This window comes from Mauremys reevesii, linkage group 3 (genome assembly GCF_016161935.1).
Source record: "Mauremys reevesii isolate NIE-2019 linkage group 3, ASM1616193v1, whole genome shotgun sequence".
In the NCBI taxonomy this organism is placed as follows: Eukaryota; Metazoa; Chordata; order Testudines; family Geoemydidae; genus Mauremys; species Mauremys reevesii.
This window is the reverse complement of record NC_052625.1, coordinates 178,307,856-178,331,782: the sequence shown is the minus strand read 5'-3', so window position 1 is coordinate 178,331,782 and position 23,927 is coordinate 178,307,856. Positions and strand designations below refer to the sequence as shown.

General features: G+C 44.4%; 2 protein-coding genes across 2 annotated transcripts in view; one reads left to right on the top strand and one right to left on the bottom strand.

Annotated features, from left to right (window-relative positions):
• Positions 1–2,055, top strand: part of ADAM17 (ADAM metallopeptidase domain 17) — a 63,088-nt gene extending 61,033 nt beyond the window's left edge. The window contains exon 19 of the mRNA XM_039531000.1: positions 35–2,055. Within this exon, the coding sequence (XP_039386934.1) occupies positions 35–385 (351 nt within the window). The 3' untranslated portion in view covers positions 386–2,055. The remainder of the gene's footprint in view (positions 1–34) is intronic.
• A 1,907-nt stretch (positions 2,056–3,962) lies between these two features.
• IAH1 (isoamyl acetate hydrolyzing esterase 1 (putative)) lies at positions 3,963–23,927 on the bottom strand. Its single transcript, XM_039528460.1, has 6 exons — positions 23,771–23,927; positions 11,876–11,928; positions 11,294–11,442; positions 8,555–8,716; positions 5,129–5,250; positions 3,963–4,280 (listed from the first exon to the last, which is right to left on the bottom strand). Exons 1-6 carry the CDS (start codon positions 23,828–23,830, stop codon positions 4,104–4,106), a joined length of 723 nt encoding a protein of 240 aa, XP_039384394.1. The 5' UTR covers positions 23,831–23,927; the 3' UTR covers positions 3,963–4,103.

Sequence of the window (23,927 nt, the reverse complement as noted above, 5' to 3'; positions counted from 1 at the left end):
GCCTCCACCTGACTGAGCTGCTTGTGTCTTGCAGAATGTTGAGATGCTCAGTAGTATGGACTCAGCATCTGTTCGAATTGTCAAGCCATTTCCTACTGCACAGTCAACAAGCCGACACCAGCCACTGCAGCCCATCACAGCAATGCCTGTAGTAGCTGCAGCACCAAAACTGGACCACCAAAGAATGGACACTATTCAGGAGGACCCAAGTACTGACTCTCATGTTGATGAAGATTGCTTTGAGAAGGACCCTTTCCCAAATAGCAGCTCAGCTGCTAAATCTTTTGAGGATCTTACAGACCATCCTATCACTAGGAGCGAGAAAGCATCATCCTTTAAACTACAGCGCCAAAATCGAGTGGACAGCAAAGAAACTGAATGCTAGCATCTCGCTGCCTTCCAGCCTCATGACTGGGTGCAAAATAAATGTTCATATATTTGATCTAAAACCATTTTGTTTATATAAATTCAGATAGTGATAGATAGATAGAGATATATTTTGTGAGGGGATGGGAGACTTGGGGAAGGAAGTGACCTACTGCAGATGCTGGTCATGTGTATGACCTTCCTTAGTTTATTAGACAATTACATCTTTTTAAAACAAAGAAAAACATCCAGACTAAAACTAGCTTGTTTTGAAGCTTTTGGATTTGGTTTTTCTAGTTTCTTAACCTTTACTATTTCCTTCAACCTGTGGTGTAAAGTGGAACATCCTGCTGGATATTAGGTTGTGTATATTAGCATTTTTATAATTCAGCTTTTTGTAGTTGGAACAACACAGAAAGACAAAATCATGGTTTTGGGTGTTTTTTAAAAAACTGTAGTGAGTTTTCTGCATAGACTAGAGCATGTAGCAGTTTAGGTACCCTAAGCAGTATAAAATTATTTTGTTTGCAAACAAAGATCAGAGCAGTGAGATAGGTATAAATTGTATTTTAAACAGAGTCTGATAAATACAATGAACTGATACGCGTTCAGAGTTACTCTGGGTTTCAGTTCTTTATAACATTGCTGAAAAATAGCTTTCATATAACTCTTCCCATTCTGAATGAAGCATTTCTTAAAAGAACACCGTATAATTACAGACCTCTGCCTGGGGGAGTGGGAGGAAAAGAATATGTTGAAAGGACACTCAGTTTAGGTTTTGACCTAATTAGTTTAGGTTTTGACTTTTACAATGGTTGTTTCAGTCTGAAGTGGTTTCTTTGATTCAACTTTTTTATATACATAACACTGTTGCCAAGAAATTTAAAAAAAAAAAAAGCCACTTGTAGGACCCACATATAATTTATGAGCTCTCGCTGTAGTAGCAGTTTGTTGGAAAAATACTACTCTGAGTTGCACAGATACTGATGAATAAGAATGATTAATTTCAGCTCATTTCTAAATACTGATAAAAATCAAGGTTTGCCAAATCTGAAAGGACAATATTAACAAGGAAACCTTTTTAACTGTACGGTTTCCAAGAGGGTATTATAGTAGTGTAATATAAAAAGCCTATAACTTAATGGAGTGGTGCCCCTTTAAGTTGATAAGCTTATTTCCAAAGGCAGAGATGTGAATAGTGTAATGTTTGCTATGAATGTTACATGAAAGTTATTTTCGTCTGTATTAACAGATGGACTGTCACAGTAGAATCATAGGGCAACTATTTACTGCTTGGGTCCTACAGGAAGATCTTAGCTCTTCATCTATCTTACCCCATAATCATGTCATAATGTAACTTTGATTTATATAAACTTTGTTTAAAATGGTTCTGCAGCTGTTTTAAATGTCCACTGGAAAGCAGATCTGTGTTCATCAGCCAGGAAAGCTTAACTATGGAAAACTTGTATTTTTAAAATTTGATGGCAGTTAACCAAGCCTGTGACAAAAGAATTGTGTGTTTCCGAGGATACTTGTTACACTAATACTTGAACTTGTGCCTTATGGTATTCATATCTAATTAATCATTATTTTAATTACACTGGTTTTTGGATTTGATATGTAGCCATAAAATTTGTTTGAGTTAAATTTAACTTTCCGTACAATGTAATAATAAAGCTTTTTATAGGATGATGACTGTTTCATTGAAACTAAGACTTGCCACTTCTCACAGATAAGATTTTTACCTAAGACACTAGTGCTCCTTGGTCAAAATCTTTAGTAAGCAGCAAAATGTCTTGCTCCAGACTTGATATACATTGCCAACAAGCCCCTTATGACCCAAAGGGAACAATTATCGAGGTATCTGATCTGATAATGGAATGGATCTCTCAATTTTGCTGTGCTTTTGGAGTTGTTGCTTGAATTCTAGACACACATAAGCAAATAGAATATTTTCACCCTAGACCAGTGGTTCTCAAACTAGGGCTGCCACTTGTTCAGGGAAAGCCCCTGGCAGGCCAGGCCAGTTTGTTTACCGGCTGTGTCCGCAGGTTCAGCCAATCGCAGCTCCCACTGGCCACGGTTCTCCGCTCCAGGCCAATGGCTGCAGGAAGGGCGGCCAACACATCCCTCAGCCTGCGCCGTTGACTGGATCAGCGAACCGCAGCCCGTGGGAGCCGCGATTGGCCGAGCCTGCGGACACGGCGGGTAAACAAACTGGCCTGCCTGCCAGGGGCTTTCCCTGAACAAGCAGCGGCTCTAGTTTGAGAACCACTGCTCTAGACTACACAAATTAAAGCAGCTCATTTCCAGTAAGGAACTAGCCAGTTACAGTAAGGGTTCTTGAGTGGACATTTGGTCCTGTTTATCTAAACCCTCTATGCCAGAGGTTCTCAGACTGTGGTCTGTGAACCAGTGGTCTGCGAGCTCCATTCAGGTGGTCCGTAGATAGTCTGCTCTAAGATGCGCGCCTCGTCAGCCGCACAAGAGAATGAAGGGCAACCCACGTAATTAGTGGAGCCGTGCAGGTGTGGCTCCACTAATTAGGTGCCTAGACCCTGGAGAAGATGCACATGTAAGGTGAGGTGGTGGCCTTGGGGGGGAATAGGTGGGGGAGGGGGGGGAATTGGGATGTGCAGGGCTGCAGCGGCCGGAGAAAGAGGAGCTCAGGCCACGGGGGAGATAGCAAGGTGCTTGGGCAATGGGGGGCAGCTGGGGATGGGTGGGGATCCCAGGGAGGCAGTGAGGGGGCCAGGGTGATGGGCCATAGTACCTATTGCAGCTGCACAAGTGGGCCTTAGGGAAAAAAGTTTGGGAACCCCCACCTTAAGCAATGACAATCTTTTTTGTCGAGTAGTAGATCAAGCAGGCAATCGTGATTAGGGTCTAACATTAACTAACACTAGGGTGTACTAATTGATAGAACACCCAAGGTATAAAAAAGGATGCATAGAGCACAGGAAGTAATTTCTGACCTAAATCCCTTCAATTACACAGGAGGTCTAAAACAATATTGCTAAAGAAGTAGCCAGGTAAAGTACTTTTTATGTTCAAACTACTGAAAGTGTGTCTTTGCTATGAGCCAAATCCTGACGTCCTTAAGCTCCAATTGCAGATGTATTATTTTCAGCTTCTTAAGTCTTGACTTGCAGCACATGTTAAAATTCTTTGACACTAGGAGCTGGGATTATTTAGTATTAATGACACATTTAGCCATACTGAATGTTGCTTAACTTTACAACCTCAATTAAGAAGCATTAGAGCTTGTGGAAAACTCTGGCAGGCAGTAGATGCTGGTGCTCTGATTTGAAATGTTTAGAATCTCTCATGACTGGGAGGTTCCTAACCAAAGGAACAAAGAATTCAGTGTTGCCCATTCAAAGCTGAGTAAGGTTTTTGACAGTCCTTGAGCACGTCCTGCACTCCACAGTAGTGAAAGTTTCAAAAGCCTTTGTCAGTAATAATGACAATACTGAAGCCGAGTGTTCCTTTGGGTTGGCAAAGGTTAGAAAATTACACTTGAAATCAACTGTCCAACAAAGCTTTAATACGTTCAGTCATTGAGAAAATGGTATTAACGTATTTAACACACCATGGAACGTGTAAAGGTAACTTTATTTTTCCATAAACCATAACACTTGAGAAAGGACTTGCATCAATATTATCTTTTCTCTAAGAAAAACACTGAATGCACATTTTCTCCTGTCCATCAACAGACTTGGTCAGTATGTTACTGATCAGGATTTCCCACGAAGGCTAACTTCAGGATTCTGATTATCTACATCGCGCCAGTAAGGAAGCAGCATAGGTAATGTGGAAATCTTCTTTTCCAGCAGTGACCAAAGCTGAGCTGCTAAAAAATTATTTCCCAATACTGATAAATGAAGTCCATCCGATAGATAGGAAGAAAAGTCCTATAAGGGGGGGAGTTAATTTAAATAAATCTTTAAGAAATAAACAAGGTAAAATCATAATAGCTAATTTCATAATACCATGCGATAAACTCTAGTCCAGAAAATGTAGTTTTTAATCAATCTCAGTTCTAAGAAACTTTTCCAAGATTATGAAAGGATAGAAAGACAGTTAAATGTACTGTATTTCTTATGTCACTGATAACCCATAAGAAAACTATCAATTGATGAACCGGGGCAACCAAAATACTGAATCTACTCTTTGTCTCAAAAGATCCACTTTGCCAAACTTGAATTACCTTCTAGGCCACGTTTTTCAAAAGAGCTCAAATGTGATCAAAGTAAATGATCAGATTTTCAAAAAAGCTCAGCAGATGGAAAGCTGAGCTCTTGAAAATCTGCCTCTAAGTGTCAGAATGAGAGCTGCTGGGTGCACCGCACTTCTGAAAATCTGGCCTAAATTGAGCTTCTGGTGATGGTCAGTCAGTTGCACTCAGGAAGGCTACTTATTCAAATATTCTTGCAATATGGGATGCAACTGCTGACTGCCTTTATAAAGGAAGTTCCAGTGAAGTGGGATACCACTTATATTTAGAGCAGCTATATAGTATTGTCTGATAACCAAACACAATATTCAGTTGTATTTAAACAAATCACCTTAAGTGTTTTCCTAGCCCAGCATGAAGTATTCCGGATTCATGTTTCCTCCCAAATAGTGTAAACTATAACACATGATTTCTTGTTTTATTTTTCAAGATTGACCATTCAGTTCCTCCCCAAGTTCTGTACTAACTATTGCTTTACACAAGACACTTCAGCATTTTCACAAACTTCTTTTCTGAATGTCATACCTGATTGTTCTTTTGCATAAGTGTCCACAGATCAAGAACCTCAGTCCCACGATCTCTAGCAACTTGAACACATGCCTTGGCATATTCTCCAGTGGTAGAATTGAAGCGGTTTAATTTGTCACCTATTGGAAGTTAAGAAAATATTAGCTGAACTAGATCACAGGAATTAAGTCAGACTGTGTCACTATCTATTGTATGTGATTTTTATCAAATGTTAAACTATTTCAAAGTAAAATTTGAACCTTGTAAATTTTAATGCAAGTGGGAGCTAAATCCGTCTCTTTAAAAGCCTTTTGTTGTAGCCTGCTATTTTTTGAGAGAGTAATTTGAAAACAAACTTTGGTTCAGAAGTGTGGCTGGTGAGAATTAAGAGGCAGTGGCAGAGCTGTGTAAGAACACAGCATTGCACCCTTTTTTCTGTGTTAGGCTTGCCTTTAGTCGGTGCTTTTTGTCCAACACCTATGTACATCACATCTGAATAACTTATTTACAACTGCCAACACTCCTATGCCCCCAATAGATAGAAGACAGTTAAGAGAGGTGAGGTCTAATCACAAGCCTGTCCATCCGTGTTCTGGGTGACACGGGACTTCTCTTAGCTTTATTTTACAGAGAAGAAACTAAAGCAAACTACTTATCTATCTAGGTAAAATGTTTTGAGATCTTGGGATAAGAGAAATTTGCACTTTATATATAATTAGAAATCAGTTGCCCCATGTCAGATGCAATACTCAATTGTACAGAAATTGATGCTCCATGTGCCTTGAGCACCAACTAACCTATAGTCCAGCTCCTCTGTTTAATCTCCAATTGCCCACTGCATTTCAAGTGACCACCTCCAAGATTTTACCCATTCTGCTTAACAATCTGTCCCAACATGTATTTAGCGTACTCTCTCTCCTTTCTTCCCCAGACTTGAAGACTCTGTAGCTCGAAAGCTTGTATCTTCCACCAACAGAAGTTGGTCCAATGAAAGCTATTACCTCAACCACCTTGCCTCTCTTATTAAACTGAAAAGCATTTTTAGAAAACAGGGCTCCCTCTTACACCTTGTCACTCAGTCTTTACATGACTACTTCTCCATCAGCAATCATGACTTCATTTGCTGTCAATCTTCTCCTTCCTGCCCTCTTCCACTCATATGTCTGATGATTCTCTCCATCCTTGACTCTTCTGCCCCTCCCTGCCAACCCCCTGCTGCCCTGATTCATCTAAAAAATCCACTACCTCTGCTCCTACTTTAGTGCTAGAGTGTCTCTGGCAGAAATCCCATGTTCAGGCTAACTTATTCAAGTCCGAAAGAGACCATTGTGATCATCTAGTCTGACCTCCTGTATAGCACAGGCCATAGAACTTCACCAAAATAATTCCTAGAGCAGATTTTTTCAAAAAATATCCACTCTTGATTTAATAATTGTTAGGGGAATCCACTCCAACCCTTGGTAAATTGTTCCAATGGTTAATGACTCTCACCCGTAAGAATTTATCCCTTATTTGCTGTCTGAATTGGTCTAGCTTCAACTTCCAGTCATTGAATTGTATTATACCTTTTTCTGCTAGACTGAAGAGCCCATTATTAAATTTGTTTCCCCTGTAGATAGTTACAGACTGTAATCAAGTTACCTCTTAACATTTTCATTGTTAAGCTAAATAAATTGAACTCTTCCAGTCTATCACTAGAAGGCATGTTTTTCTAATCCTTTAATTATTCTCATGGCTCTTTTCTGAATCCTCTCCCATTTATCAACATCTTTCTTGAATGGTGGACATCAGAACTGGACACACTATTCCAGCAGCAGTCACACCATTGTCCAAATATAGAGGTAACATAACCTCTCTATTCCTACTCAAGATTCTCCTGATGATGCATCCAAGGATTGCATCAGCTCTTTTGGCCACATCACTGCACTGGGAGCTTATGTTCAGCTGATTATTCCCCCTCTTCCCCTCCCCTCACCATCTTTTTCATAGTCACTGCTTCCCAGGATCAAATCACCCATCCTTTAAATATGACCTACATTCTTTGTTCCTACCTGTATCCATTTATTAAAACACATATTGTTTGACTCCAGTTTACCAAGTGATCCACATCTCTCTGAATCAGTGAAATCTATCAGTTCAATGTGTGCCATGTCCATTTTTTATCATTCTAGCTTTTTAATCAAAATGTCATGCAGTACTATGTCAAATGCCTTACAGATATCTAAGTATATTATGTGGTCACTCACCTTTATCAACCAAACTATAATCTAATATCAAGTTAGTCTGACAGGATCTATTCTCCATAAAACCATTTGCATTAATTACATTACCCTCCTTTAATTCTCTATTGAGTCCTATATCTGTTGCTCCACTCTTTTGCCTGGTATCAATGTCAGACTGACAGGCCTAAAATTACTTGGGTCATTCTATTTATTCTTTTTAAAAATTGGCACAACATTAGCTTTCTTCCAGCCTTCTGAAACTTCCCCATTGCTCCAAGACTTATTGAAAATCAGTATTACTGGTCCACAACATTACTGCTCCTTAGCTGGCTCTTTTAAAATTCTTGGATGCAAGTTATCTGGCCCTGCTAATTTAAAAATGTCTAACTTTAGTGGATTCTAACATCTTCCAGAGAGACTAGTGGAATGGAAAGAGTGTTATCACCCTACATGAGACTATATCATCTGTTTTTTTTTCCCAAATAGAGAACAGAAATATCTATTGAATACTTCTGCCTTTTTTGCATTATTGTGGCTAATTCTACCATTTCCCTCAAGGAATGGACTAATACCATTGTCAGGATTCTTTTTAAAGTATAAATACTGTGCCACTGCACAGGCTGTCCAAACACACGAGCACCTTCGGGCAGCCGTTCAGCTGGTGCAAACTGTAGTAACTGATCTCAGTGGAGCTATAACAATTGACATCAGCTGAGGTCAGGTAGGCTCCCCACCAGGAACTAGGCGGTGTTATGTTTCTATTGTAACAGTGACTTGAACAGTACAGGGAGAAGCTAATAGGATTAAACTTTTTTTTTGCTTTATCCTCTGACAAAGACCATTTTCTTGGTCTCAGAACTGTACTTTTCAGAAATAAAGCATGAGGTGGAATATTGCTGCTTAATCTGATAAATGAGGAATATGTTGTAACAGCAAGAAAATGATCCAAGTTGTACCATGCTGCATTGCTACTCACTTCACAGGCTACTTTGCAAAGAGTGTTAAGGCACAGCATGGTCAGACTACACCATCTAGAATGTAATTCCAGAGATGTTTAGCAGACCTACTAGCAGCCTCTTTTCATTGGCTCAGAGAATACACATGCAGCTTGGCACAAATACCGAGCAAATCCTTTGTCAGTCTGCAGGTCAGCAACTTGGACACCCAAACTGGCAACCTTTCGACTTGTTTTTAATCCCAAAACTGGGAGAATTCCTTTTACCTTTGGCAATACACTCTTTTTCCCAAGCTGGTTCATAGAGAGGGGGTGGTGTTATCAAAATAATTTTGTCCTCAGTAATGTCTATGGACTTCAGATATTGTATCATGCGTTTTAAATTATCAGCATATTCCTTCAGTGGAATGTGTTGGTTGGAATTCACATCTGTTTAGGGAAGAAACAATTGTTCATATAAAACCAAGATGCCCATTGTAAATTATACACAATACTTATTTACACAGCATACAAATGTGGATACTTTCCTTCTTTTCAATATGAAGTTCTACCTGATTCATGAATTCATCAGCTGTGTTGGGAAACTGATACACAGCAAAATCTAAGGCATAAGAGCCAGACAGCGGAAAAACTGCAGGTACTGTAAATAATTTCCTATCCAGTTAAAATAACTGAAGAGAAGGTGGTCTTAACAGATTAATTCATTATCTTTTTTGTACACTTCCCTAATAGAAAATCAAATGATTACAAAGACTTAGCAGATTTATCTTCTTAGGACTTGTCTACATGAAGCAGCAATGCACACAAGGTGTGATTTGTAAAGTGGACAAATGTGTTACACACCAATTTGTCCCTGTAGCCCCTGTTGGTGTGCACTAAAAGTTCCCTAGTGTGTTTTAACATAATACTGTATAGACCAATTAGTATGCAAAACATTAGTGTGCTTTAGAAATCACATCTCCATAGCGTGCGTTTCTGCTCCATATAGATAAGCCCTAGTGTAGCCTGAAAAAAATGGATTTTTCAATATTAACAGAAAAAGACATCATAAAATATGTCCAAACACATTTATAACACAAATTTCAAGTCTCACACACAGTGCCAATTCAGTACAAGTAGACAAGAAATGTTGAGACGTTTAGGACTGAGATTAACCACGCCCTATAGGTGTCGTCATGGAACAGTGGGTTACAAAATAAAGTAAGCAACACACTGAAATTAGAGAGAAAACAGAAGAATGCTATGTGCAGATAGAATATAATATCCCACAATAATTTATTGCTGCAAAACGTTTGTGGACTCTACAGCGGGCTGGTCTCACTGTTGACTTTATAATTATCATCATAATATTTATATTTGTTAGTATACACAGAATCATAGAATATCAGGGTTGGAAGGGACCTCAGGAGATCATCTAGTCCAACCCCCTGCTCAAAGCACGACCAATCCCCAACTAAATCATCCCAGCCAGGGCTTTGTTAAGCCTGACCTTAAAAACCTCTAAGAAAGGAGATTCCACCACCTCCCTAGGTAACCCATTCCAGTGCTTCACCACCCTCCTAGTGAGAAAGCTTTTCCTAATATCCAACCTAAACCTCCCCCACTGCAACTTGAGACTTTACTCCTTGTTCTGTCATCTGCTACCACTGAGATCAGTTTAGATCCATCCTCTTTGGTAGCTGAGAGCAGCTATCAAATCCCTCCTCATTCTTCTCTTCTGCAGACTAAATAATCCCAGTTCCCTCAGGCTCTCCTCATAAGTCATGTGCTCCAGCCTCCTAATCATTGTTGTTGTCCTCCGCTAGACTCTTTCCAATTTTTCCACATTCTTCTTGTAGCGTGGGGCCCAAAACTGGACACAGTACTCCAAATGAGGCCTCACCAATGCCAAATAGAGGGGAATGATCACGTCCCTCAATCTGCTGGCAATGCCCCTACTTATACAGCCCAAAATGCTGTTAGCCTTCTTGGCAACAAGGGCACACTGTTGACTCTCATCCAGCTTCTCGTCCGCTGTAACCCCTAGGTCCTTTTCTGCAGGACTGCTGCTTAGCCACTCGGTCCCTAGTCTGTAGCCGTGCATGGGATTCTTCCGTCCTAAGTGCAGGACTCTGCACTTGTCCTTGTTGAACTTCATCAGATTTCTTTTGGCCCAATCCTCTAATTTGTCTAGGTCCCTCTGTATCCTATCCCTACCCTCAAGCATATCTACCACTTCTCCCAGTTTAGTGTCATCTGCAAACTTGCTGAGGGTGCAATCCATGCCATCCTCCAGATCATTAATGAAGATATTGAACAAAAATGGCCCCAGAACTGACCCTTGGGGCACTCTGCTTGATACTGGCTGCCAACTAGACATGGAGCCATTGATCACTACCCGTTGAGCCCAACGATTTAGCCAGCTTTCTATCCACCTTATAGTCTATTCATCCAGCCCATACGTCTTTAACTTGCTGGCAAGAATACTGTGGGAGACTGTATCAAAAGCTTTGCTAAAGTCAAGGAGTAACATGTCCACTGCTTTCCCCTCATCCACAGAGCCAGTTATCTTGTCATAGAAGGCAATACCTTTAACAGAGGCTGAAAGGCATTCTGTTGTGTCTTTTCTCACATTCTGACTACAATTTCTATCAGCCAGTGGATTATAAGGCTATTTCCAAAGGCACAAATAGCAGTTAGGCACCTAACTCCAACTGAAAGTCCCAAGGGAGTTAGACACTTAGAACCATTTGTCCCTTTTTGAAATTTCCTCCATAGTCTCACATATGAATATCTGGCCAGAGAAAGAGCAACAAAAAACAAAACTACACATGAGATTTAAATGAATAACAGTACACTAATGTAGTAAACTCATTTAAATAAAAACAAACTGATGGAGCAAGGACCAGGAGAAATGCTAACCCATTTGTGTCCCACTCTGTTTGGTAATCTCTATCTGACATATTACACTTCTTAAAACTTGTTTTAAGAGAACAATTGAGAGAGAAAAAATGAAAATTAACCTACCTTTTAAAGCACTGTCATTAGCGCCAAAGAAGATGGTAACTGCAATAGTATTTTCAACATTAGAACTTTTGCTGATCAATCTGGGAAGAACTATGTTAGCCCATCTTGTATTGTAGCCTGACAGTCCGCGATTTAAAACATCACATTTTCTGAAACAAACACATATAACAAGAAGAAAATCCCCCCCATAGAGCAAAACTTTAGAAATTTCAAAACATTCAATCTGGATACCTGCTTTAAGACTCTCTACCCCTCTAAAATCAACTAGATTACACAGTAGACAAGTGGAATAATTTAATATATATGTAGTGTTTGTATAAAGTGTATGTGTAGAGTTTGTTTAAATATATAGTTGCCACGCCTGCAATCTGATTCACATGGCTACAAAGATCCATATGCATGGCTCTGACTGCAGAATCAGGGAGTATTTACTCAACCTTTGCAATAGCCTTTAATAAAGATTTACACATATTGAAAGTACTGATTTTTTTAAATAACAAAAATAATTTACTACAAGAAAGCTGCTTGGACTTCTTTCATCCTACACATTACATTTAAAATACAAACTTTGACAAGTCTCACCTGACCAATTTCTGAGCAAGCAACACTCCCCAACCATTGTCCTGAAAGGAAAACTGAATGAAAGGGACACAGTTTAGATATTAACTAAAACATATGTAGGATTACAATTTAGCATGTCACTCTACTTTCTCCTACATTTTTATTGTCCTTTCTCCTCACCCACCAAATTTAACTGCCCTTTATTTTTATGTCGCCTCTCTTATCTTCTGAAAATTAGGCCATTAGTGTGTCCCTGAGGCTGCTGTTGGCCCTGCCCAATCCCCACGCATTTTGTTACTGCATTAGGGAATAGTACAGGAGAGGTGCATCTTGCGCTGTCCTTCTACAGTCAAAACTATCACTAATTTCAATCTGTGGGCCAAAGAACTGTGTAGGATCAAGCCAAATATAAGTAAATCAACTAGGTTGTAACAAGTGATTGATTGATGCCAAGGATTTTTTCTGATCATTTCTAAATGTGGACCTGTAACTTTAATTTCAGATTGCAGAGCAGCTCATATAAATGAACTATGCATCTGTTACCTCAAACTTCAGGGGTGGCCAACCTGAGCAGGAGCCAAAATTTACCAATATACATTGCCAAAGAGCCACAGTAATATGTAATGATTATATACGTACGTGTGTGTGTGTGTGCGTGTGTATACACACACAATCATTATATAAGTTGATAATGCATATTTATTATACATTTATAATGTGTAGTTAACGATAATAACTTAATCTTTTACTTAGTAGGACGTCCAGCAATCTTTGCGTTCAACAATTCCCTTGATGTTTGGTTTGTGTTCAGTTGTGCTCACATGTAGCAGTTCTCTTAAGTGGCTGTCTGTCAAAATGCTTGGATTTCACATGTTTGAGGGTCCAGAAAACACTCACAAAGATAGGTCAAGCCAAACATCAAGATTAATGTTAAGGCTGCACCTCTGATGTTGAGGTATTTATCCTTTGGTACAGATTTCCAGAAAGTAAGGGTCCCCTCTGTCTTCTGAACAGACTTCAATCTGTCATTTTCCAAAAGTTCTGTTATTTCCATCTGGGATGTTGCTTTGTCACTGACTAAAGGGGGTTTCAGACAATCAGCTTCAGCACTAAAAACGTCAACCAGAAATCTGATTTGAGGTCTTTTCTGCTGCAAATCTTGGACTCTTTCCTCAAAACTGTCCTTAAGATCTTTAATCACACTCGTATATCTACTTGTGCTCCGTTTTAGGGGTTCTGCTCCATTCTCTTTTTATCTGGCTTGACACTGTGACTTTGAGGGAAAAGTGTGTCAGTTCTCCCTCAAGCATTTATCTGTGAAACAACTGTAGTTTGTTCAGGAACACAAATATGCCTTGCACTAGATCAGACAGCAACCGGAATTTTCTTTGTAAGTCCACATTTAGTTTATCCAAATGCAGCAGCATGTCTGCAAGAAATGCCAAGTCTAGAACCCACCCAGGATCTGTAAGCTCAGGGTGTATTCTGTGCTTCTCCTCCATAAACAATTATGTTGTTTCCAGGAGCTCGAAAAAATGGGAAATAACTTTACCTCTCAAGAGCCATCAAACTGCACAGTGAAATGGCAAATCAGCAGGGGAGTCGTCTTCATCAAGTTCTTTAATTAGATTTTGAAACTGTCTGTGACTGAGTGCATTTGAGAGAATGAAATTCACAATGTGCAATGTTTCATGACATGATCAAATTTGAGATTTTTAGATATCAGGAGCAACTGGTGAATAATACAGTGAAATGTCCAAAATTCGGGCAAGCTCTCGTCAGATTTACAAAGCCCTACTAATCCATTTGCAGATGCCCACCTGGACAGAGCCCTGTCTGTTGCAATGGCAGTGAGCTTCTGTAAAGGCAAGTGGCTTTTCACAACTACCAACATCAACACCTCCTTTAGATCTCATCCACGAGTTCTTGTCCTTTAGTGACATGATATTGAGGAGTTCTTTCCTTACAACACAGTGGTCAGACACAGTGTGGACAACTACCGATAACTGAGGTTTATCCTGTGTATGGCACGACTCATTCAAAGTGATGCTCAAATACACTGCTGAAGTTGCAAGTGCAGTTGCGATTTGATGTCACTCTTCAGGTCGGAGATTCTGCGTTCTATTATGTGGTGTGAAAGCTGCAGGCCAGAAATTTTCTTCTGTAGATTCTTATTCTCTGGTGACAGGACTGAAATCACATCAGTGAGGCAAGTTTTTATAACCTCGACATCAGAGTAGGGCTTTTTCACACAGGCTATGTGTCAAGCCACATAATAGGAGGCTAATATTACAGTCTGCGATTGGTTGGCAAACTTAGTGAAAAACTGGGCTTCTACATCTGTTTGTTTTTTCAAAGTTTTCAGTTTTAAAGTGCGGTGTTCAGAACCTTGTGAGAATTCTTGATTCATATGTGCATGGCTCGAAGCAAAACGACGTTGCAAGTTTGAAGATTTGAACTGAGAGATATATGTCTGGCAAAGAAGACATATGGCCTTACCATTACGTTCAACGAAAAAGTATTTATTCTCCCACTCCTGTTGGAAGCATCGATTTTCATCTGTGTATTTTCTTTTGTTTGCACTTGCCTTCCATTGTTAGATGGTGTAAGAAAAATTTTGATTAAAAATTTCAACACTAGCTAGTCAGTGTGTGCTTTATTCAAGGAGACACTGGTGCCGGCCAGGGGGTGCTGGACCCCTGACTCTGTCTCAGGCCCTGCCCCCCACTTCACCCCTTTCCCCAGTCCCCACCTCCACCCCACCTCTTCCTGCCCCTGCCCTGAGTAAGCTGTGTCCTTGCTCCTGCCCCCACCTCCCCAAGTCGCAAAACAGCTGATCGCAGCAGGTGAGTGGCACAGAGAGAAAAGAGGTCGCGCTGGGGTAGGGAGGAGTGAGGCTGCGAACCCTGTCCTCTCTCCTCCCCCCAGAGCCTCTCAATGCTGCGAAACAGCTGATTGTAGCGGGCTGGAGGCATGGGGGAGAGAGGAGGAGGTGCTGATTGAGGGGGTCTCCGGCAGGCAGGAAGCACTGGGGGAGTGAGAGGGACTGACAGGGATGCAGCACCCACCATTTTCCCCCGGAGTCGGCTCCTAGCAGGAGCTGCATATTATCTTCTGAAGACCCGCATGTGGCTCCAGAGCCACAGGTTGGCCACCCCTGCTCATACTTAAAGGGACACTCACAACTGTTAACTGTATTTTTAAAAGATTCTTTAATTGCTACCAAACCTCTGTACCTTTTATTAATGACTTCTTAGATGATTAAAACCAAAAGAATCACATTTACTTTTTATTATTTATGTCATTTGTTTACTTTTTACTGCTCAGTTTGGATAATGAAAAGTGGGCACTTGCATTTCTGTTTATGGCCTTTCACTTTGATTCTCACATTATAGTTTGCCTTTCAAAATTTGCATGGAAATGTTTATAAACAAGAAACTTTAAATTTAAAAAAACCAAAAACATCTCTCTTTGCATTAGGCTGTAAAATCCTTTTATGTATTAATCTAATTTTAATTAGCTTTAATTTACAGCCAAACTCTAATTACCAGCTGATAACACAGAGAAATTGGACACAAGTAGACAGTCATTACTAATTAGGATAGTGATTCATTCCTTATCAGTTTGAGTACACAGTAGGTTGTTACATGTACGTTGGGTTCAGCTTATATGTAAGGAGCCAGCGTGCCACTTATGCCTTTACTGATCAGGCAGTTAGGTCAATTAGAATGCTTTGGGGCTCTCTTTCTGGTCACAATTGTATTTTTCCTGACTGAGACATTGTCAGTTAACTACATCTAGCATGTGAACTTACAGAATTGCTGCAAAGTGGGACTGAATCCACTCACAATGTACCACCATGCATGCAGATTCTAAAATGCTTTCTCTAATGAAGAGAAACTCAATGGGTAAGAATCAGGAACTTAATTTTGACCTCAGATAAATGTACCCTCACCCTGTCTAAGGGTAGAAAGCAGCTCTGATTTCCTGTTTTCCCTGTTAAAACTAGCGCTCTATGTTGGTTTTAACTATGAAATAGTGCTTGAAACAGAATCCTGGATGGAAAGTTATATACTTGAAGACTGAACCAGAAATAAACACTGAGGACCCACCCCATCAATGGCCACATCTTCTGAAGCCCCAACATGTGAACTATAGTGATTCTTATGGTAAAACAGAATTCTCCCAGCAGTTAAAATACTTTGCCCTCTGGGTGGCCTTAGGCAATGTTCAGGGAGCCATAACTACAACGCTGCAGTAGCCAGGTGCATTTGTGATCAGAACACAACTCCCTTTCAATTACATTTGTATCAGTTTTTTTCTTTTAAGGTAAAAAATAACCATTATCCGTGGCATGTGTTCAGTTTAACACACAGCCCAGGCCAATGCTTAACTAAAAATTCAGATCAGAATGAAAACATATGGGTGAGAAGCAATTCTAATCTGACAAACCACTTACAGTAGCTACCAGTGATTCTGTGGATAAAATCACAGTTTTACATTGGTACTAAAAGTGCCTAATCTTGTGGTTAATATAGACAGGACACAAAAGGCAAATAATTTGCTTGGTCTAGTCTATAGTGGTATTCAGTAATGCTGTATTTGCTAGTTAAGGCCAACAGTGATACACAGAGCTTGTAGAAAGAACAGGAGTACTTGTGGCACCTTAGGCCTGGTCTACACTAGGACTTTAATTCGAATTTATCAGCGTTAATTCGAACTAACCGCTCAACCGTCCACACCAGGAAGCCATTTAATTCGAACTAGAGGGCTCTTTAGTTTGAATTTGGTACTCCACCCCGGCAGGTGGAGTAACGCTAAATTCGCACTTGCTAGCTCGAATTAGGCTTGGTGTGGATGCTAATCGAACTTAGCAGCTCCGGGAGCTATCCCACAGTGCACCACTCTGTTGACGCTCTGGACAGCAGTCCGAGCTTGGATTCTCTGGCCAGCCACACAGGAAATGACCCGCGAAAATTTGAATTCATTTTCCTGTCTGGGCGGTTTGAATCTGACGTTCTGGTTGCACATCGGGGCGAGCTCCGCAGCACCTGCAACGATGCAGAGCTCTCCAGCAGAGGAGTCCGGGCAATCCCAGAATAGAAAGAGGTCCCCAGCATGGACTGACCGGGAAGTCCAGGATCTGATCGCTGTGTGGGGCGAGGAGTCTGTGCTTTCGGAGCTGCGCTCCAACAAGCGAACGCCAAGACCTTCGAGAAGGTCTCTAAAGCCATGAAAGAGAAAGGATACTGCCGGGATGCGATGCAGTGCCGCGTGAAAGTGAAGGACCTAAGACAAGGGTATCAAAAAGTCAGAGCGGCAAACGGACGCCCGAGCCCAGCCCCAGACATGCCGCTTCTACGAGGCACTGCATGCCATTCTAGGTGGGTCTGCCACCAGTGCCCCACCAGTGACGGTGGACTCCGAGGACGGAATAGTGTACCGAGACAGTTCCTCCTCCCTGTTCGCCGATGGGGAAGATGAGGAAGGGTCTTTTGAGGACGGCGCAGGCGACATCGAACCCACTCCCGCTTTCCCTGACAGCCAGGATCTCTTCATCACCCTCACAGAGATCCCCTACCAACCGTCCCCGCCCGTTAACCCGGACTCGGAATCAGGGGAAGGATCAGGCGGTAAGTGCTACAAACAGGGAAACATTTATTTTTTTAAGAAACAGGGATATATATAAAAAATAGAAATACTATATAAAAAATTTTAAATAAGAAACTATACAAACAGCAGGTCTACACATATAGGAATGGAGCAATAGTCCTCTGGGGATAGTTCAAAAAAGCTCTCAGAGAGCAGCTGGAAAAGCCTCAGCAAGAGGTTTCTTGGGAGAGGTGCTTTATTGGGTGCTCCGTTGAAGCACACTCTTCCGCGCCATGCCATCCTCAGGTACAGGGGGACCATCGCCTCTACGAGCATGGCAGCGTAGGGTCCTGGTCTGTGCAGGGCTTCTGTTAACATCCGCTCTCTCTGTGTGCGCCTGACACGCCTCAGGGTGATGTCGTTGTGGAAGTGCTGCATCTAATTAGTGGAATTAGTGTACTGTTACTATTGTGCATGGTAGACTTTTACTTTGCATAAGAATGACCCTCGCTTAACAGAGTTTTACTTTGCATAAGAATGACACTCGCTTAACAGAGTTTTACTTTGCATAAGAATGACACTCGCTTAACAGCAACGTGTTGAATGCATCAGAGGAAAAGCATACAGGGTCTTTCCGTTCACTGGCGGGAGATGCCGCATAACGCTCATCTTTTCTGCTTTGCACATTGCCTCCAGCAGGAGAGCACAGCTAAGCACTAACTGATAAGCACTCTGTACTGTAAGGCTTACCAGGACTTTGTGCAAGAGGGATGCAGCTGTCTCTCCTCGCTTGTGCGCTATCCAGTGCAATCGCGCCGCCAATGAGAGCGTATTCCGAAATCTCGGACTAGTTCCGAGATCTCCTGAGACTTGGTTCCCTGTTTGGTCTTCTTAACTGAAAATGACTAGACTGTGTTTACTGTTGGCAAACATGTATTTGTTCAAGGAAATCACCTACTTTTTCGCATCACACAGCTTCGGCTCCTTCCCGGACTGCCCCGCCATCCCCCTCGCAGAGGCTGGCTCAGATTAGACGCCGAAAGAAAAAGACAAGGGACGACATGTTCCAGGAACTGATGGCCAGCTCCAGAGCGGAGGCGGCAGAGCAGAGACAGTCGAGGGAGAGCCTGTGTCAGCAGCATCGCACACACCTGGAACGGGAGGATAGGTGGCGGCAGGAAGACCAGCAGGCGACTCAAACGCTGCTTGGTCTAATGAGGAGCAAACGGAGACGCTCGGCGCCTTGTAGATGTTCTGCAAGACCGCAGTCAGGAGGAGAGAGCCCCCTGCAGTGCATCTGCAACCGCCTCCAACGCCAAGAAGTCCTGTCCCCTCACCCAAAGTGACAAGACGGAGGCGGTAGGGGCCGTGAGAACTGTCCCTGCACCGCAGCACACCGATAATGTTCGAGACAACTGTCGCGCTGTAAATTTGTACAAGCTCTTTCCTTACAGCATCAACCAGTCCCAACTCCAAGTTCAACCCCCCCACTGTGTATTACATTATTAAAAGCGGTTTGGTGTTACTGACTGTTTCCGTCACGTTTCTGGTGTCAGAAGACTTTCTGTTGTTCTGGGAATGGTAATGTCAGTGCATAGCCCACAGTGCCATGCTACAGACTTGGCTGCAGGGTCAACTGCAGGGCACACACAGACTGCAGTCACTAGGCACCAGGGACAGTCTGTGTGGTGTATGCTGCCCGGGTCTTTCCTTGATGTGTATGCTTGTGCAGGGTCCTGGTGCCTGACATCCCGAATGTAAAGGCAGGCTTCCCTTCACATGCACTTGGATCCTCACGATCCTCCCCGGTGCCCTGAGCCCCAAAAAGAGACCTCATCCAGGGGCAGATACTCACCCTTCCCCCACACCCCTCACCCCTTCCAACGCCCAAACCCACAGCCGTCATGGTAACCCCTATCCAAGGACGGCACCCCTCGCCCCTTCCTGCAAACCCACCCATCAGTGCACACCTTAACCAGCACAGAATGCTTCCATGTTTCAACGAAGAAACAGAAATGCAAAGTCAACGAAAGATTTATTATTAATTACTAAAACATGTCCTTAGTTTTAAAACGTCCTTGGGAAGTGGGGGAAACTTGGTTTATGATCAGGCTCTCTTAAAATCAAGTGGACAGTCACAGGTTACCCTGCTCTGCGAGGAAACTCGCTTTCAAAGCCTCCCTGATGCATATCGCTTCCCGCTGGGATATTCTCTCAGCACGGGTGTCTGGCTGATCGTAAACAGCAGCCAGGCGATTTGCCTCAACCTCCCAAGCGGCCAAAAAGGTCTCGCCCTTGCTCTCACAGAGATTGTGGAGCACACAGCAAGCAGCAATAACTATGGGGATATTCTTTTCGCTGATGTCCGAGCAAGTCAGTAAGGTCCGCCATCTCCCCTTGAGACGTCCGAAAGCACACTCCACCACCATTCTGCACTTGCTCAGCCAGTAGTTGAAGAGTTCCTTTTCAGTGTCCAAGGCGCCTGTATAGGGCTTCATGAGCCAGGGCATTAGCGGGTAGGCCGGGTCCCCGAGGATCACTGTAGGCATCTGCACATCCCCAACCGTTATTTTGTGGTCCGGGAAGAAAGTGCCTGCCTGGAGGCGTCTAAACAGACCAGAGTTCCTGAACACACGCGCGTCATGAACCTTGCCCGCCCACCCGACGTTGATGTTGGTACAACGTCCCTATGGTCCACCACAGCTTGCAGCACCATTGAAAAGTAGCCCTTTCGGTTAATGTACTCGCTGGCCTGGTGGGCTGGTGCCAGGATAGGGATGTGAGTCCCATCTATAGCCCCACCGCAGTTTGGGAATCCCATTGCGGCGAAGCCATCTATGATGACCTGGACATTTCCGACAGTCACTATCTTTGAGAGCAGTTGCTCAACGATTGCGTGGGCTACTTGAATGACAGCAATCCCCACGGTAGATTTGCCCACGCCAAAGTGCTTCGCTACTGACCGGTAGCTGTCTGGCGTGGCAAGTTTCCAGAGGGCTATGGCCACTCGCTTCTGCACAGTCAGGGCTGCTCGCATCCTTGTGTCCTGGCGCTTCAGGGCAGGGGACAGCAAGTCACACAGTTCAAGGAAAGTGCCCTTACGCATCCTGAAGTTTCGCAGCCACTCTGTGTCATGCCAGACCTGCAGCACTATGCGGTCCCACCAGTCTGTGCTTGTTTCCCGGGCCCAGAATCGCCGTTCCACACCATGAACTTGACCCATTGCCACCATGATCTCCACTGCCCGGCGTACCCTGCTTTGTGAGAGAGGTCTGCGCCACTCTCCTCACCGTGCTGCGGAGCCTCCTCGCCCGGTTTCTCAGCATCTGACTGTGGAAGAGGTGGGCGATAACGCGGCGAGGAGTTGACAATGGCCATAAGTGCAGCGATGATCGCAGCGGGCTCCATGCTCGCAGTGCTGTGGCGTCCGCGCTGTAACCGACCAGAGAAGGGCGCGAACAGATTTCCCGCCGGCGCTTTCAAGGAAGACAGGGAGGGCGGGATTGACGGTTCAATGACGACACATTTTTCCCCCCAGCATGCATTGGGGGGAAATCCCACGATTCCAATGGGCAGCGGGGAGTGCGGGAACTGTGGGATAGCTTCCCACAGTGCACCGCTTCCAAAGTCGAAGCTGGCCCCGTGAATGTGGACTCAGAAGTTAGAATTTGTGTATTTAGTATGGATACACAAATTCGACTTATTAAGGTCGAATCCACAAATTCGACTTAAGTAGATTCGAAATAGTCCTGTAGTGTAGACAAGCCCTTAGAGACTAACAAATTTATAAATGCTACCAGTGGAGATGGGCATGAGCACACTGGTTATAGACTACGTACTCTAGGCAAAATGAGTGTGAAGCGACTGAGCATGAACACACTGGGTGCGGGGGAGCAGATATGGGACACTGGGTAGGAGAGGTGTACATGAGATACAGAGACACTCATAGGAGGCGAGTTATAGGGGCCCATGCCCCACCAATATTCAGGAAAATGGGCCCAGCTCCACCAATGTTTGGGTTTATATTTTCAGAGCCCTCCTGGCCATAGGATGGACCAGGGCAACTGCCCTCTGCCCCACACTTTGTGGGGGGCCCTACACTTAAGGGGGATGTGGGGCCCAAGGCAGCCTGGGGGGCTGGCACTGGCAGCAGCAAGTGACCTGGCCACAGCCTGCCCTGCCCCTTCCTGCTCCTCACCCACTCTACCCCTTCCCATTGCTGCTGTGCCCTCTCTCCACACCCATTCATCGAATAGAATCATAGAATATCAGGGTTGGAAGGGACCTCAGGAGGTCATCTAGTCCAACCCCCTGCTCAAAGCAGGACCAATTCCCAACTAAATCATCCCACCCAGGGCTTTGTTAAGCCTGACCTTAAAAACCTCTAAGGAAGGAGATTCCACCCTAAGTAACCCATTCCAGTGCTTCACCACTCTCTGAGTGAAAAAGTTTTTACTAATACCCAACCTAAACCTCCCCCACTGCAGCTTGAGACCATTACTCCTTGTTCTGTCATCTACTACCACTGAGAACAGTCTTGATCCATCCTCTTTGGAACCCCCTTTTAGGTAGTTGAAAGCAGCTATCAAATCCCCCCTCATTCTTCTCTTCTGCAGACTAAACAATCCCAGTTCCCTCAGCCTCTCCTCATAAGTCATGTGCTCCAGCCCCCTGATCATTTTTGTTGCCCTCTGCTGGACTCTCCAATTTTTCCACATCCTTGTAGTGTGGGGCCCAAAACTGGACACACTACTCCAGATGAGGCCTCACCAAAGTCGAATAGAGGGGAATGATCACATCCCTCGATCTGCTGGCAATGCCCCTACTTACACAGCCCAAAATGCCGTTAGCCTTCTTGGCAACAAGGGCACACTGTTGACACATATCCAGCTTCTCGTCCACTGTAACTCCTAGGTCCTTTTATGCAGAACTGCTTCCTAGCCATTCAATCCCTAGTCTGTAATACTCAATGGGATTCTTCTGTCCTAAGTGCAGGACTCCATCCCTTCCCCCTGCCTAGGGTGACCAATGTCCCAGTTCTATAGGGACGGTCCTGTTTTTTGGGACTTTTTCTTATATAGGTTCCTATTAACCCCCCCCCCCCCAATCCCGTCCTGTTTTTTTCACAGTTGCTATCTGGTCATCCTACCCCCACCCTGCCTCTTTCTGGTTGGGAGGTGGCTGGGGCTGGGTTGGTCACTGGTGACAGTCCCCCCCCCCCCTCCTCCCAAAGCGCAGGGCCCTCCAAATCATGGAGCGGTTGTCTGGTCTGTCTGATGGATGGGCTGACTCTGCTTAGACCCGTTCTGGGCACCAACAAAAATTATACAACCCTGGCATCCACAGAGCTAGTAGGTGTATGGAGCCATTGTGGGGGGTGTGGGGTGCGGGGGGGCATCTATGGGAAATGAATATGAGGTGTATGAGCCCTCAGCTGTGGGGGGGTACATGTATGGGACATGGCCACGAGGTGGGGGGGGGCATGGATAAGAGGTGCACAGGGCGCACGCGCGTGCGTGCGTGTGTGTGAGACATGGGGGGGCACCAGCTGTATGGGGCCCTTGTGTATTTGGACACAGGGTGCAGGGAGCCATTGGATATGTGTGTGTGTGTGTGTGTGTGTGTGTGTGTGAGTTTTGGGCCATTGGAGGGGGGGTGTATGGGATCCCAGCTGTGTATGTCAGTGTGTGTGTGTGGACACAGGGTGCCATTGGGTGTATGTGTGTGTGTGTTTTGGGCCATTGAAGGGGGTGTATGGGAACCCAGCTGTGTGGGTCACTGTGTGGACATGGAGTGCAGGAAGCCATTGGGGGGTGGGGTGACTTTTGGGCCGTGGGGGGGCAGGAGGTATATGGGACACCAGCTGTGTAGGTCAGTCTGTGTGTGTGTGGACACAGGGTGCAGGGAGCCATTGGGGATGTGTGTGTGTGAGTTTTGGGCCACTGGAGGGGAGTGTGGGGAGGTGTATGGGACACCAGCTGTGTGGGTCAGTGTGTGTGCGTGGACACGGAGTACAGGAAGCCATTGGGGATGTGTGTGCGTGTGTGTATTTTGGGCCGTGGGGACGGGTGGTGTATATGGGACACCAGCTGTGTAGGTCAGTGTGTGCGTGTGTGGACGCACATGTGTAAGGGCGCGTACGGCTTACAGGACACGGCAATGGGGCAATGAGGGGAACTGGCTCCCTTGGGGCTGTGGCTGGTCAGTGCCACGGGGAGCCCCACAGCGGAGCGGGCCCGGCAGCCTCTGAGCACTGCCCTGCGCCAGGCCCGGCCCCCGCGTCGCGCGGAGGGAACGGGCGGGGGAGGCCGCCAGCCCCGGTACCTCGGTGATGGAGTCCCCGAACAGCACGATGCGGGGCCAGGACACCTCCGACAGCGCCATCCCGCCGCCTACCGCTCGCCCGCCGCTGCCACAGGCGGGAGCCAGCCGGACATCCGCCCCCGGCCCCGCCCTGCGTTGCGCCCAGCCGCCCCTCACC

Bases quoted from the DNA above. Each gene is read 5' to 3' on its own strand.
- IAH1 (XM_039528460.1), bottom strand. From the start codon at position 23,830: ATGGCGCTGTCGGAGGTGTCCTGGCCCCGCATCGTGCTGTTCGGGGAC. The intron at 11,929-23,770 runs GTACCGGGGCTG...CCTTTCATTCAG, and splicing joins TCGGGGACTCCATCACCGAG to TTTTCCTTTCAGGACAATGG. The intron at 5,251-8,554 runs GTAAAAGGAATT...AACTTCCAATAG, and splicing joins AAAAGAGTGTATTGCCAAAG to GTGACAAATTAAACCGCTTC.